Source organism: Pseudochaenichthys georgianus, chromosome 14 (genome assembly GCF_902827115.2).
Source record: "Pseudochaenichthys georgianus chromosome 14, fPseGeo1.2, whole genome shotgun sequence".
NCBI lineage: Eukaryota > Metazoa > Chordata > Actinopteri > Perciformes > Channichthyidae > Pseudochaenichthys > Pseudochaenichthys georgianus.
Window position 1 is genome coordinate 16,847,227 of NC_047516.1, and position 17,476 is coordinate 16,864,702.

General features: G+C 41.3%; 1 protein-coding gene across 1 annotated transcript in view; it reads left to right on the forward strand.

Annotated features, from left to right (window-relative positions):
• Positions 1–204: 204 nt before the first annotated feature.
• rxfp2a (relaxin family peptide receptor 2a) overlaps positions 205–17,476 on the forward strand; it is a 98,599-nt gene continuing 81,327 nt past the window's right edge. The window contains exons 1-2 of the mRNA XM_034099061.2: positions 205–301; positions 13,671–13,814. Coding sequence (XP_033954952.1) covers positions 217–301; positions 13,671–13,814 — 229 coding nt within the window. The 5' untranslated portion in view covers positions 205–216. The remainder of the gene's footprint in view (positions 302–13,670; positions 13,815–17,476) is intronic.

The following is a 17,476-nucleotide window of genomic DNA, read 5'->3' on the forward strand; positions in this document are numbered from 1 at the left end:
CCGGGAGGACAGTATTTGGAGAGCATGTCGCTGATTTTGCGCACCGTGCAACCACTTCACAATTCATCCGATGGCTTACTTCGCTCTCTCGGGTTTTTTTAGATGTCGGGCATGCTCTAACATTTTGGACAGACCGGGACTTTGGCTGAATTATCTGTCGTTTTTTCACAGGGACTCATATCGTGGATCGGTTTGAGGCGTTACAGCCGAAGAGACATGAGTGCTGGAAAACTTCTGCGCCTCAGGATGGACGTACCTGTCTTCATTTTGCTTATCCACCTCACTCACACTGAGATGAGAGGTAATATAAGTACTTGATTTTATTTATCATATTTTATTAATAGGATGAATTTTCTATCAGAGAAGGAGGTGAAAAGGCTGCGAGATTTTTCAGTATCATCACAAGGACAATGATACTTTTTTAGGGACTTACTACATATTGAGTTAGTTTAAAAAAAATAAAACCTTGAAAAGATTTATAATGAATTGTCTAAGTGAGATTATTTAGGGAATAATAATTATGACAAATCGACAGTTCTTTTTAGTAAACTGTTACATCTCAATCTTTAAGATGATTATATTCAAAGGGATTTCCCAAACAGCATGGGGTAGAGCAGTTACATTTCACATAATTGTCTCACACCCCCTCACCTCCCAGCCTGTGACTAATCTTCTCTCCTTTAGTGTCAAAATGTTTCATGAATGAGGATTTATTTTTGACACAAAACGAAACACTGAGAGTGTTGAGCGGCCGTACAGGGACAGATATTCTGTTTTGTTTTGTTCCAAATCGGGAAACGAGCTGTAATTGCTGGCACAATAAGTATGCAGAAATTAACACTCCTTTTGATGGAACAACAACTCCGAAACGGGTGTTATTTGGCTTGTTAATCGAAAATGGCTTATAAAATGTATTTCCTACAGTTACACTGATCATTATATAATGGTAAGAAATATAAAAGATTATAGTTGTATTTGTGACACTCCTGCTCAGTGAGGAACCCTTTTAAAGAATGTTATACATATTTCTCTGAATTAATTTCTTCAAATATTCACAATAAATCAAATATTTTCCATCAGGGCAATGGAGGAGAGCTTAAATTCAGTGTCCGGGTTTTAAAGCATCAGAGTAACTGCTTTACCGTTTTCTAAGTCTGACAGTCAGACAGAGTCCCATTCAGGTTCATCTCAACAGACACTGAGCCAATTTATAATGAAATATATGTCAGATAACATCAGATTACGCAGACTATTGCTCACATCAATTATTTTCTGTCTGCAGAGAAAGGGGGAAGTTAGCGTACCAACAGGAGATTTCGATTTTTCTGAGCCTCAAGCAGAGATTCCAGAGCAGTAGAGACCGTAGAGCAGAGATCAGGATTCTTTACTGGTTGTCTGCAGGGTAACTCAATCCTTTTACAGTACATATTTTATTTGTGCCGTTGACCACTGAGTGCAGTAATGATGCAATTAGAAGCATCCTTCAGACTGAAGGGCCACAGAGGCTTGCAACGTATGAGATTTTTTGCTTCCAGTCTCGATATGTGAAGGTTTTTTACCTCTCAACGAGGCGTTGTGTCAAACTGAATCTGCTCTTTGCGGCTGGAAAGCATCTTGAGGGACTGGTGGACTGATACAAAGTTTTATTTTTCTATTGTCTCTAGTCTACATGGTCTACATGTGTAGGTGGAAGCTTTGCCAGACAGTTTTTAGTTAATGTCATATTTGCAATAGTCATGTATTTTGTTTATAAAACACAGTAAGCAATTAGAATATAAAACCCTTGGCAAACTGACCAATTTACTTTGAACAGACGGAGGGAGAGTTAATCGTCAGAACAACACAACACACCACCTGCACCACCACAAAAAGCAATAGTTCAACCCTGCAGATGTAAACATGGTGATGACGCCACACACAAAGAATAATGTAGCAATAGCGACTGCACTTTTAACACACTTGCATACAATGAGTGGTATAGCTACTTTTGTTCTTATTTTTAATAGTTAAAGATTGACTTCTAACAATAAAGCCAGGCAACTTTGTCTATCTGTAAGTTGTGCTCCTCACACTTGTGTATTGTTCAAGACCCAAGGGAGTGTGTTGTCGAATTTGGTGCAATTTTGACAGATGCTAGTCCTAAAGCAATGAACTTGATGTTTTAGCTTGTAATCATTTAACTGCAAGGAGTGAGTACAGAAATATATAGCCAAATTATATAAGCCACATCCATATGCATCAATATGGATTTACCACTGAATTGGCTACTCCTCCTACACATTTTGAGCAGTTTTCACCAAATTCAGAACAAAACATCAGAGAAAGTTTATTTTTGGCTGAGTGACAAATGTAGCAGGATCATTTAACTATAAAATAAACCTCTCCCTCAACCCCTCGTTACCCCACTCTGTCTATAAAATGTAGTTCTGTGCGAAACGATGAACAAACAACACTATTACATTCAGTGTTTTCACCCAAACATATCATTTTCAAATGTTTGCTACAGCTTCTGCCTGTGTCAGAAACATTGTGAGACTAAGCTCAAAGTGATGGTTGTCAATAGCTACTGTATGCATCAAACATTGCTGGCTTGGCACTTATTTGAATGAGTTGGCAGATGACGCTTCGGCCGCTGTGAGACCACTTAAAGGTGGGGTAGGTAAGTTTAAGAAACTGGCTCGAGATAAACTTTTTGTTATATTCCATGGAATGCTCTTAACATCCCGATAGTGATGAATATCTTAAGTGCTTTGACAAAAAATCCATACAAAAATGTCATCTGTGGAAGCCGTAGTACTGTAAAAAGCATGACCAATCATTTTAGCTAAAATAACTGGATGGCCTACCTGCCTGTCAGCCTTCCACCTGTGCACAAACTTATCTCGTGCCCTCATTGGTCATGTGCGCGTTCGTGTGTGTTGGAGGAGGGGCTCTGTAAGGAAGTGGCAGATTTTTTCCGGTTGTGTACTTTCAAATCCTAGCGCACTCGAGCTTGTTTCTCCAAAATTACCTACCCCACCTTTAATAAAATCACTTGCCATATATAGAAAGACAAAACACAAAGTGGGGCTGCTAATTCACATCCATGTGTCAAGAGGTAATCAAATATTTACTCTGGTGGATCTGTTTTCTCATTGCTATTATTTTCTGGACAGTGCAGGACATTTTCTCATCTTTGGCAAACAGTGATGTAGAGGTTTCTCTTTTCAGTCTCTTCTCATAGCATGTAGGCCTTCCCTTGAGAAAGTTGTTCTTTCTCTGCAGTTTTCCTTTTTTATGAATGCTGTGATTGTCTTTGCCTATTCAGCATGATGGCTATACTGATGTTGCGAGTAATAACAACAACATTTACATAATATGTTGTTGTGCTGGGCTGGCTCTATCCCCCTAGCGCATTGGGTTTGAGACAAATATTTATTGTAGAGGTAAAGTGTTGACTCAGGTTTGAGGTTGTTTACATCAATTTTAAGTGATCAGTTGGGAGTTTTAGCCCATTAAAAGTAAATGTCAGCACTTTAAATATATACTGATATATATACTGAAACATGATATATGGATAAAATATAGATTGATGCAGACTGTTTTGGGCCATTACTGCAGGGCTCTAGAATAAATTGCCTATAAAAATAGATAGGCAATTAATCCCCCAACAATGGTAAATGAAACAGTGACACTTTGGGTGATCTTTCATGCTTGATTCTCTCAAGCATGAAAGATCACCCAAAGTGTCACTGTGAAATGAAATGAAACACATTTCAAATTGACCACAAGCAGTCTAATTTAATAGTCCTGCACATCTAAATTTGAGTTTGTGTTCTGGTTTTTGAGTGGCTTAAATGGTTATATTGTGAATGCCATACGACTGTGATCACTGTGGCAAGACTCAGCATTTATTTGTGACTTCTGCTGTGGGATTTAATGTGTGTAGGTTAAAACAAAAACAAACAAGACTGAAAGGCCTCTCTGAGGGAAGACGCTGATAAAAAAGACACAAGTCTGAGATCAAACAGGAGCAGAACATTTTGTTTTTCAAAGTGTTTGATTCAGATGTTGCAGACCGGCTTTGTCTAACCAAGTGTAGCATTCAAGAATCTCATTTTGACATTGTATTAGCAGAAACACTGGCTTTGAACTACGGTCAATGCAGAACAATAAGTCCTGATATAACCAGAGACAAAACATGAAAAACCAAACTCTGCAGATCTTTTGTCTTCCTCACCATTAAGGCAAACACATTTTCAGTTCTCTTACACACTTTCTTCGTTAAAAAAAAGAGTTTCTTAGGGTGGGGTTTGATAACTTCTGTTAATGTTATGTTAGCATAATGAGAGAGTTAGTGCTTTGCAGAACTGCCACCATGTCAGAAGTTGGCTTAATGAAAGTTGAAAAAAGTAGTGATACAAAAAAATGACCACTTGAGTAATCCTCAATGAAAAACAAAAACTATTCTCACCTGAGAGACTAACTTGTACTAGAGTTGGTTAATTCCATAATAATATAAAAGTGTATTCTGTATATACTTAAAAGAGATGTCACAAACAAATGCTCATCTGTCTCACTGTTCCCAGCTCTGGTCCTCCTCAGCAGCTCCTTGTTACCAATTAGTGCCTTTCTGCATAAAGAGGAGGCATTTGTGTGCTGCTTGTTCATCTTTATCCTCTATTTCTGTTATTCTTTGCTGTGGGTCACTTACCTGGAAATGTCTCCTGGATCCTCTGTTTGCTTTTCTTAATCACTCTTCTTAAGGAATACATGAGCCAACTGTAGGTTGTAGCAATATAGGGCTTATTGCAAAGGTACAAGGAAGTCATTTTAGGTGTGTTTATATTGGATGACGGTAGGAATAGAAGTGTGCCCTTTCAGAAGTGAGTAAGGCAAGGCAAGGTAAGTTTATTTATATAGCACTTTTCAACACAAGGCAATTCAAAGTGCTTTACAAAAAATGAAAGACATTAAGAAAATGGCATTTAAAATCAGTCATTAAAAAGAAAAGCTAATAAAAGAAACATTAAAAGAAAAAAATACATGGATAAAAGTTACAGTGCAGTCTAAGATATGAATAGTTCAATTAAAAGAAGCGACAAAAAGAAAAGTCTTCAGCCTGGATTTAAAAGTAGTAAGAGTTGCAGCGGACCTGCAGGTTTCTGGTAGATATTTGGAGCATAGTAACTAAACGCTGCTTTTCCATGTTTAGTTCTGACTCTGGGGACAGAAAGCTGACCAGTCCCTGAAGACCTGAGAGATCTGGATGGTTCATAATTTAGCAGGAGGTCAGAAGTGTATTTTGGGCCTAAACCATTCAAAGCTTTATAAACCAGCAGCAGTATTTTGAAATCTATTCTTTGACACACAGGAAGCCAGTGTAAAGACTTCAGAACAGGAGTGATGTGATCCACTTTCTTAGTGTTAGTGAGGACTCGAGCAGCGGCGTTCTGAATCAGCTGCAGCTTTCTAATAGATTTTTTAGTGAGACCTGTGAAGACACCATTGCAGTAGTCGAGTCTACTGAAGATAAAAAATGGACAAGTTTTTACCAAATCCTGCTGTGACATTAGTCTTTTAATCCTAGATATGTTCTTTAGGTGATAGTAGGCTGATTTAGTAACTGTTTTAATGTGACTGTTGAAACTCAGGTCAGAGTCCATGACTACACCTAGATTTCTGGCTTTATCTGTTGTTTTGAACATTGCAGACTGAAGCTCAGCGCTAACTTTTAAACGTTCTGCCTTGCTCTAAAAACCATTACCTCAGTTTTATCTTTGTTTAATTGGAGAAAGTTCAGACACATCCAGTCATTGATTTGTTCAATGCACTTACTCAGTGTTTGAATTGGAGCATAGTCTCCTGGTGAAATGGTTATGTAAATGTGTGTGTCATCTGCATAGCTATGGTAACTTATTTTGTTGTTCTTCATTATCTAAGCCAGTGGTAGCATGTAGACGTTAAAGAGAAGAGGCCCCAAGATGGAGCCTTGAGGTACCCCACATGTCATATTTGTCAACTCAGATGTGTATTTACCTATAGAAACAAAGTTGGTTATGTCCTTTAAGTAGGATTCAAACCAATTTAGAACTGTTTCCGAAAGTTCTACCCAGTTTTCCAGTCGGTCTAGTAATATGCTGTGGTCAACAGTGTCAAACGCAGCACTGAGATCTAATAATACTAACACTGAAGTTCTGCCACTGTCTGTGTTTAAGTGGATGTCATTGAAGACCTTTACAAGAGCAGTCTCAGTGCTGTGGTTTGGACGAAAGCCTGACTGGAACACATCGAAACAACTATTTAAATGCAAGAAATTACTCAACTGTTGAAAAACAACTTTTTCAATGATTTTACCTAGAAATGGGAGGTTTGATATGGGCCTGTAATTGTTCATTACTGAAGCATCTAGATTATTCTTTTTTAAGAGCGGTTTAATGACTGCAGTTTTCAGGGCCTGTGGAAAAATACCTGATTGAAGAGATTTGTTTACTATATGAAGTAGATCTATAGGTTATTTACGTAACCCCAGTCCTCAGAGTAACATGAAGTGAGATGTCTCACTATGGGATGCGCCTCATCGCGGAGCAAACAGAAGCATCAATCTCATTACGCCAATCCTGATTGGCTGGTGATCTTGACGTCAGCGTCAGGGGAAATCACCCCCTATAAGTAGCTTGCGCCACAACGCATGCGTCATTCAAAATAAGCACCTCTTCTCGCTTCACCATAGCAAGGAGGGCCGTCTGGTGAGACATCTCACTTCATGTTACTCTGAGACCTGGGGTTATGTAAGTAACCTATAGTTCTCATTCATAACACTCCGTTCGATGTCTCACTATGGGATATTGTAGCTCCCGTATTGCCAGACGAGCTTATCTCGAAAATCACCGATCAACCAGAATTTAACAGGTAGAGTCCCGACTCAACAAGGTGCCCAGCACTGCTCGGGCCACGCTTGGAGCGGAGACGTCTAGCCTGTAAAAGTGGACAAAAGTGAGCGGCGAGGACCAGCTCGCCGCTGCACAGATGTCTTGGATGGAAACACCCTTGAACAAAGCCCAGGATGTAGCCAGGCCCCGAGTCGAGTGAGCCCGCAGACCCGAAGGTGCTTGCAAATTCTGACTCGTATAGGCCAAAGCAATTGCCTCCACAATCCAGTGGGAAAGCCGTTGCTTAGTAACAGGCTTGCCCTTGTGAGGGTTAGCCCAGGACACGAAGAGTTGGTCATTAAGACGAAGCTCCTTTGATCTGTCCATATATGTGTGTAAAGCCCGGACTGGACACAACAGATCCTGCTGCTGCTCCCCGGAGGAAACCAGCGGCGGAGGAAATGCCTCAATGTCAATTGGGGTACACGAACCAACCACCTTTGGTGTAAAGGCAGGGTTGGGTTTCAACAACACTCTCGTTTGCCCTGGGGCGAACTGAGTGCATGAGGGATGTACAGACAGTGCATGAATATCGCTGACCCGCTTGGCGGATGCCAGGGCCAGTAACAGCACTGTCTTGAGTGACAGATGTTTCATGTCAGCTCCTTCCAGGGGTTCAAATGGGGTCATTCTGAGCCCATTTAAAACCACTGCCAGGTCCCATAAGGGCACCAGCGACCTGGAGACAGGGAGGAGCCTGCGAGCTCCCTTCATAAAACGGCAGACCAAAGGATGTTGGCTAGCCGTCTTACCCTCAAAGCCCACATGGCATGCAGCAATAGCAGCCAGGTACACCTTGATCGTGGAGAAAGCTCTGTGTTTATCGATCAAGTCCTGTAGAGATGATAAAATCACCCCGACAGGACATTGAAAAGAGATGTGTCCTTCTTGAAGGCACCACTCCTCAAACACCCTCCACTTACAGTCGTAAAGAGACCTGGTGGAGGAAGCTCTCGCACTCTGAATAGTGTTTATCACCTTCTGAGGGAGTCCCACTGTATTCAGATTGTGCCACTCACGGGTCAGGCCCATAGTGCCCCGCGCTCTGGGCGTGGGTGAAGGATCGCCCCCCCCGCCTGAGACAATCTGTCCCTGCGTGGTGGGGGCTGCCATGGCTGCCCGCACAACAGCTGATATATCTCCGCCAGCCCGTATATGTTGCGGGCTAGGGCGGAAACATCAGAGTAAGTGTGTGGCGTTGCTCCTTCACTCTGGCCAGAGTTGGGGGTAACAGAGCCAGGGGTGGGAACGCGTACAGAGGACCCGGAGGTCAATCGTGTACGAGTGCGTCCCCGCCTAACAGTGCGTTTAAATCGTGCATTAAAGAGAACAGCTGTCATTGAGCATTTTTTCTTTATGCGCACAGATTTAACGCGGCTCCGCCGTAACGCACCCACAGCGGACTCACGATCCTTTGATGTGGAGTCCAGTCTGCATAGAGTGGTGCACCTCTGGACAGTAGTTCTGTCCCGAGGTGCATCACTCCCGGTACCTGTGTCGCTCTCAGAGAGAGGAGACGTCTGCCGCTCCAAGGGATACGTTTGTGTGCCAGTGTGTGTGACTGGAGACAACGCAACCTCCCTTGGCGGTTCATACATGATATCGTGTTGTCTGTCCTCACGAGGACATGGTGTCCTCTGAGAGAAGGCAGGAAGCGTTTTAGGGTGGGGAACACCGCTAAAAGCTCCGGGTGATTTACGTGCGCCCGCTGGAGGTCTCTGCTCTAGAGACCTCTCACCGGGCGACCTTCGTAAATACCCTATCAGCCTGTCTGACATGTCTGACATACCCTATCTGCCTCTGTGTCTTCGGTGCTTTAAACCGAGCAGAGTTCGAGGCAGCCTGGGCAGAGGACTGCTGCTGCGAAAGCAGCGGCTGGACCCTTCGAGGGAGGCAGAGGTGGAGTGCCTCGTCCTCCCTCTTTTTCGTCTCACACCTCCTTTGCATGGAGGCGAGAGCGGAGCCGAAAATTCCCTCGGGAACGATGGGCATATCCAGCACATCCTCCTTTTCCCGGTCTGGGAGAGTGGTGAGGTTGAGCCATCTCGCTCTTTCCTGCACCACCATGATCCCCATTACCTTGCCCGTGGCCTGGACGGCGCAGCGTTGGACACGGAGACAAATGTCCGTGACCGCTGCCATCTCGTCCAGAGTGGCTGCCCCCGGGTTACCCGACAGGTCCTCGCAGAGCTCCGCTTGGTAGGAGGTTAGCATCGAGGACACATTCAGGGCCCTGGCGGACAACGCTGCAGCTTTGTAGGACTTTTCAGTCATTGCTGACTGAAAACGGTCCGACTTTGCTGGCAGCGTGGGGTTCCTGCTTGGTGACGGGCGCACCTTTGGTAGAAGGTGAGCCATGGGTGGCATGCGGAGCAGGCCGAGCTTCTCCATTCCGTCGCAGTCTAGGGAGTAGGCACCCTGGATTGGGACCTTGTTGCTGAAGGGCCGGTCTCTCCACGAGACCGACACTTCATCCAACATTTCCGGGAAGACCGGGAGGAGTTGCCTCTTTTTGCCCGCTGCTTGGGGAAGGTGTTTCCCCTCGTAGCGGGACCTGGAGGTCTCCTTGGCCATTTCAGACCACGGAACGTTGAGTCTGACCGCAGCGCGTTTGCACACGGCCTGCAGGTCCATGCTCAGACCGGGCGAAGCTGGTGCGCTATCGCCCGGGAGAGCAGCACTTGCCTCAGGCTTTGCAGCCTGAGCCGGTGACATGAAGGTGTCCTCTTCCTGTTCATCCGATTCGGACAGGAGGAACGCCAAGGCGTCCTCCTCTTCGTCCTCCTCGTAGTCCAGCCCGAGGACATCCTCCGCGGGTGAGACCATGGTGAGGTCTAACCGGGAGCCCCAGCTTGGTGGAGCGCGGGAAACCGTTCCCGCGTGTCTTGCCGTCACCGGGTCCCGGCCTGCCAGGGCGCGGGATTCCGGTTCTATAGCCATAGCAGATAGTGAGCCCCAGACCGACACGGAGAGGGGTTCACTCTCTGTGGCGGATGCCCCCATGTCTTGACTGCCGGCAGGCGGGTCCGTGGACATGGGGGGGTCCTGTTCCGACAGGCTAGCTTGTCTTGCTAACCGTCGGCGGAGGCTCTTAACGGTGAAGCGGACACAATGTCCGCATGAGCCGGGGTTGTCGATCGCGCCTCGGGCGTGTTCCAGCCCGAGGCAGGACGAACAGACCTGTCGAGCCACCGAGTCCCTGACTCCTCTGGTGTGAGGGAGAGGGGCGTCCATCTTGGTCGCCTCGTGGCGTGGAGAGGGCCCGCTCTCGACAGGTGGGACGGGAGAAAAAGGTATTACCACCTTGTCCTTAATCCGGAGAAAAAGGACGGTGTGGGTCTTTTATTCCCGGAGAATACTGACTGGTGTGGCAGTATGCTCCTTTTTAATCCTTTTCCCCTCCGTGGAGAAGAGAAAATAAAAAACTTCCTCGCTACCGTGGTGTCGGTAGAGAGGGAGCGAGCTGGCAACAGGTGTGCTGCTAGCTTAAAAAAAAAAAAAATGGACCTGCCTTACTTTCCCGGGAAGAGAAGGGCGAGTTCGATTTTAAAAACTAACAGCGTTAGTACTACCGTCTTCCTGCGAAGCAGAAGGAGTAGCCGGCGAGCGCCCGTCGACCGAAATGGGTATTTGGGTTCAGTCTGTGGACAGTGAAGCTTGCCCGGCTACTGTGAGATGTGCTCTGAAGCGAGAAGAGGTGTTTGAATGACGCATGCTTTGTGGCGCAAGCTACTTATAGGGGGTGATTACCCATGACGCTGACGTCAAGATCACCAGCCAATCAGGATTGGCGTAATGAGATTGATGCTTCTGTTTGCTCCGCGATGAGGCGCATCCCATAGTGAGACATCGAACGGAGTGTTATGAATGAGAACTGATTTTTCAAAGATGTTTTGCCTTGCATGGCGCAAGGCAAAACATCTTTGAAAAATCCTGTTGAATAATATCAAGGCAGCAGGAGGAGGATTTCAGAAGTTGTATAATGTCCTCTAGGTTTTTATCATTAATCTGATGGAATTGTGTCATGGTGTTTGACTTGATGTTAAGTGGACACAGAGACAACACATTTGCTGTACCTGATGCAGAGGCACTGACTGCTTGTCTGAATTTTGTCAGTGAAAAGGGAGGCAAAATCATTGCGTGGATAGAAATTCAGAGGCTACTGACACTGGGGGGTTAGTTAGTCTGTCGACGGTAGCAAACAAGGCACGTGCGTTGTTTTTGTTTTTGATAATGATGTCAGAGAAGAACGATTGTCGTGCGTTTTTCAATTCCAAATTATAAAGGCCAAGTCTCTCTTTATAGATTTCAAAGTGAACCTGGAGATTTGTTTTTCGCCACCTGCGTTCAGCTTTTCGACACTCTCTTTTTTCTGTTTTCACGGTCATGGCCTTTCTCCATGGAGATATTTTCTTGCCAGACACTTCCTTTACCTTAGTTGGAGCAATGGCATCTATAACATTTTTAATTTTTTAATTAAAATGATCTACTAGCTTTTAGAGCTAGAGCTAGAGCTTTTGTGTTTGCTGGCAAGTGATAATGAGGGATTTGTTCGTGTCTTGTTTTACATGCCAGATCCATGAAAGGCTGCAGTAAATGAACAGCTAAAATAAAGTATTTTCTGACAACTTAATCGTCTTGTGGCTAACTTGAGGTTTGGACAGAAGTATAGGGTGGTCATAAATAATGCACCTTGAAGGATCATGAAAAACGTTTAAAAACAAAATGACTGACATAAATGAGTCCTCTGTTAACCAATTTACAAACTAGGAACATCTCAAAGTGGAGCTTAATGAATCAGAGCATTTTTATAACCCTCATTTCTCATTAATATGGGAGTGTAGGCTGTGGGAGTTAAAGAAGACACGGTTTAAGTGGCGTTATTGTCTCCACAAATATAACCTTAAATACTATAAAGGCTGAGTGGTTAACAGGCTTTATTAATGAGGCTCACCAATAACATATCATCATGCAACTGAAAGTCAATGTCCCCCCAACATTTGTTTTTGGGTAACACTTTATGGTAAGGGTACATGAATCATCATGAATTCATGCATGAAAAAGCATGAATTCATTCATGTAGTACACCTGGGGGAGGCAGAGCCAGGGGCGGACCAGGTGTACCTGCGCAGCAGAGAGAAAGAGAAGACAACAGAAAAGGGAGCACGTAACACTTCATCATGTTTGTGCCCCTTCAAATAAAGTGGTGACCTGTTCCGTCGTTTACACTGATAAATAACATATGATTAATGGCCTATGTGAAATCACCTTTATTAACCATTTGGTGCTCATGCATCAATCATCTATGTGATCCCTCAAATAAAGTCAGCCCTGATGTCTATTTAGGCATCATGTATTTGGCAATATTACAAATGCAAATTAGATCATAATTTTGGACTTAATTTAAATTATCAATGATATAGTTAGGACTTTTTTATGTATCATACAGTATTATCTTAAAGCTCACAAACCATTAAAGATAACTCATTCATAATATTAACTCACTTTCATTTATAATCCAAAGCCAACAAGATCACATATTCACAAATCATGTCACATAAGAAAGCAGTAAAAAATGTCGGCTAAAACACAAGATTAGGAGGCCTACTTTAGGGAGGATGTGGATTACCACATAATAATTTAAACACAATAATAAGAAACGAATTGTCTTAAAATGAAGTGTGATTAAAATCAGCAGGACCCAGGTTCATAAATTAAAAGATTCCACATAGGACAGGCCGCAAGTTTTTAGAATTACTTCTCTCTGCAGGTGGTTTTGAGGAATCCAGTGAAGGAGGAATAAAAAGGATAAAATAATTTAAAATGCGATACATAAAGAAAATATATATTGGTAAAAATGAATAAAAAAATTATGAACTGTGTCAAAGGTTGAATACCTAAGCAAATTATTCCCTAACAGTCCCTATAAATATTGTTTTTATTAACCTCTGTATTTCACGGTAAGTACAAGTTAGTATGGTTACATTGAGCCTTGCTGTGTGATCCCATATACTTTAAATTGTTATGTGGTAATCCACGTCCTCCCTAGGCCTCCTAATCCTGTGTCTTTGCCGACATTTTTTACTGCTTTCTTATGTGACATGATACAGTGTATGTGAAAATGTGATCTTGTTGGCTTTGAATTATAAATTAAAGTGTGTTAAGAATGAGTTATCTTTAATGGTATGTTAGCTTTAAGATAATACTGTATGATACATAAAAAAGTCCTAACTATATAATTGATCATTTAAATTAAGTCCAAAATTATGATCTAATTTGCATTTGTAATATTGCCAAATACATGATGCCGAAATAGACATAAGGGCTGACTTTATTTGAGGGATCACAAAGATGATTGATGCATGAGCACCAAATGGTTAATAACCATTGTTATTGTTAATCATAGTTATTTATCAGTGTAACCGACGGAACAGGTCACCACTTTATTTGAAGGGGCACAAACATGATGAAGTATGCTTAGTTAATCATGATTACAACACTTGGAATTGCTGTGACTGGTCAGCTTTTTGGCCTGGAATTCATGCATTAAGTAATGCATGAATTCATGATGATTCATGTACCCTTACCATAAAGTGTTACCACTACCTTCCCTTACTTTGAAATATTTCCTGTGAAGTTTTGATTTTAACTTATATGAGTCACACTTTTCCCCTTAACTGAATGTAGACAGCTGAAATGTGACACTTTTGTGAGAATAACCCATTTAATCTCAGTCTCTTTTGTCCATCTCTCCCTCAGCTCTCTTGGGCAACAAGCAGGAAGTCGATGATATATGCCCACTCGGCCATTTCCCATGTGGGAACATGAGTGACTGCCTCCCACAGGCTCTGCAGTGTAACGGACACAAAGACTGTCCCAATGGAGCTGACGAGCGCCGCTGTTGTAAGTGTTTTTTTTTACATTAAAATGCCATGTCATAGTACTTTCGTACGACAGACTTGTCTCATCAACATATACAGGATGGGTAATTTCATTTTTTTACCAGAGAGAGATGCTCCAGAAAGCACTTCACAACACATACTAATGCTCCACATGTTTTACTTCATTATACCAAGAGCAACACAAGTAGATTCTCTCATTTAACACTGGATAAAGGATAAAGGATAAATAGAAAATATAACTACACTTGTGACCCCTGGTTCTTTCCGACTAGTTAACAGTCTAGTTAACAGTCCCCAAGGTGATCAGCAGGAAGTGGAAAAGCGTGGAAAAGCTGTGCTCTTTGAAACATGTTCCGTGCAAATGAGCCACCAAGAGGGATTTATTAAGTACATATTAAGTTCCCTATTAAAAACATGAATATAATAGGATTTTTATATCTTCATATTAAAGTAACAGGATCCCATTTGACGACCCTTCAGGTTCAAAGTGCAATTAATTAATAAATCGTAAATATGATTAATGTACATTACACTTACACAGATAATGTGCCTCAACAGGAGACGCTACCCACCAGTATTTCCACCCCACCGGACCTGTAAACCTTCTACTCCCAGCGATCCAAAGCTTTTGTGCTAGCAGGGTAAACAAAACCATTACAGAGCTAACGGCTAACACCCTGACAGGAAAGGGAAATCCAGAAAAGTGTTTTCCATAAAACTTGATCCAGTTTCAACACACTCAACTTTTTGCCGTAAAGCCTTGGCAGAAGACTGGATAGTTGCCCAAAAAATGAAAGGTTGGAATCTCTTTGGAGGTCTTATTGCTGAAATTCAGCCAGAATCAAGTTGTGGATACAGCTGGATCTTTGTAAAAGCAAGAGCCACAACTCGGATTATTTACAGTCTTAAGTTAAGAACACTTTGACAGTTTGAGCCTTCCTCTATTCACAGGAGAACAAGCTCTTAGTTTGTCACTCGAAACATCAAGGCATCTTTTTCAGTTAACTGCATTTTGACAGTTTAATATAATGATGTGCCACCTGTGACTTCCCGGTCAACGAGTGGATTCCAATGAATGTCATGATAAATTAGATTTATGTAAATCTGGTTTCTGAACCGTAACAGCCCCTTCATCTTTAATATTAAACAAGATTAAGAATTGAGGATGATAGGCGTGCTTATAAACCAAAGGCGTTAGCGGGCGATGATTATACACTCAGCATGTGTTCACAGAAGGGGTCCTTGTAGATTTAGCCCAGGGGAAAAGGAAGTGATTCAGATTTTTACCCAGTATTCCCTCCATTTTATGCAAAGATGTCAATCTACTTATTCTGTGATTTTAGCAACCCTGTCTCCTAAAAATTACGTTCCCACAGAACTAAACTGCATTCTCAATTACGTTTAGCTAGAAACGTATTTTCTCCCACGTTACGTTAGTTATGAACGTATCTCAAATACGTTTATTTTCTACATATCTTCTAGAAGCATATTTTCTTCCACGTTACGTTAGTTATGAATGTAACTTAAATACGTTTATTTTCTACATATATTTGCCATTTATTGTCTTGCTTATAATAATGATAATTAGTTATTTATAAATATCATTTTAGAGCACACCTTTGAAATCGACAATCGGGCTCGATATATGGTTAAATTAAAATCAGTAGGCGAGGCTGTAATTTCGCCAGCTGTTACTCTCATGTGCGAGGCAGAACATAATAGTTTTAACATGCCAAAAAGCTGCTGTGTCGTTTATTGCACCTCAAACATTAAAAGGCTTGATCGCCGTTCAAATGACAGCGCTGGTTTCCCCAAAAGTGGGCGGGGCTGTAAAGTGAAGTAGATTTACTCTCATCTATTATTCAAAACCATTCTATTTATTCTAACGTAAATTATATGCCAGTGTTTTATCTTTTATTTATTTGTTTTTATTTTAAATCGTATAATGTCGGACTTTTTTTCCGTCTGTGAGGAAAATAAATGGGGCTCAGAGCCTCAAAATACTGAAATCTGTATTTTTTAAAATCTTTTCCTTCTAATTTATTATTCTTTTCTAAATAACACACTGTTATTTACTCAACAATAACACACAATTATCCTTGTTTTTATTTATTCATTTAATTCTATAATCTTGGGCTTTTTAGCCGTAAATAAAGTCACCGGAAACAGACGGGACATTTTGAGCGATACACACCACAAACCCACTAAACTGATTACCCAAGATCCTCAGCTTGAAGCTTGTTGATTGGATGTTTTAGCCGCAATGCACGCTGGGATATGGTGTTGATATGATATGGAGATATGATATTCGACAACGAAAAATAAAATAATACCTAATTCAGAGTGTGCTTGCTTTTCTCTTTGGAAGTCATCACATAACGGCATTGTAATACACGGTTCGGCTGCATTACATATTACACATCTGCCGTAATTCTTTATTTATAGAGAGAGACAAACAGGAGAACTGCTGCCAAAACTGAATACTTGACGTGGATCATAAATATATCAACAATTAAACAACATCTTCAATTTCTTTTCACAAAATACGTCTCCTTGCAGTATCAATAGTAATTCGGCTGACTTTTATATTTGATCCAATTGGTATATAGGTTATATTTACACCATAACGGTGCACAGCTGATAAAAAAGGACTTGTAGTTTTTAAAGATATTACTGATTTTCTTTGAATATAAGAATCTAAATACTGAGTTGATAGAATAGTCAGGGGATTTGGGTGATGGGAGACACATCTATGGAATCACAATTTCAATAGCTTACTATTAAATGACGGATAGCCTATGCCTTTCTGTCTGTGATGTTTTACAAATCAGATATTAATGTGTAGAAGTAAAACAAGAGAAATAGTATAGCAATATCCTGTAAAATTATGTAAAAAACATGAATAAAACTACACATCTTCAGATGTTATAAATAAGTGTCTACACTAATAATACAAAGTTATTATTAGTATGCTGTGTGTACCTTGTGTGCACCGCCTAGTGGTTAAAGCATGTTATTGAATTATTTTTGTTGAATAATCTTATTTGATCAAAACAATATTAAGAGTACATACTTTCATAGGGGGAAAGTAGAAGGTCAATGATAGAAATATAGAATATAAAAAGTCAAGAAGATACTAAGTGATCTCTACAATAAAACAGTTTAGTGCTGGATGTACAAAGATATTAATAGGAGGATGTGCAAAACAGAAAAACGAATTAACCTTTATTAACACATTAAAAAATACTTTAGGTTAAGGTCTTCTTTTAAACAAGAAAAAAGCTCTGGGGGTATCTATCTACAGATGAATATTAAGCCTGACAAAGTACTTAATGTCTAAAATATTGCTTTCCTGCAATGTTAACTATGTTGAAACACTTATTTTAAATGATATTATACACATTAATTATACTCTTATGTATGTAGATAGAATAAGAAATGTGCAGAATATGACAGTTTAATGGTGGAGGTATACAGTACACACATATTGATAGATGTCTGTTGAGGAACCTGCGACCCAAGTTGTGTATAAGATCAATACACCTTAGAAAACCTTGAAATCTTGAAAGGGATATGCAAAATAGCCATTATACAGTTTTTAATTAACTATTAGTAGAGAATAACGAGTAATGAATATACTTTATAAAGATCTGCAGATAAATG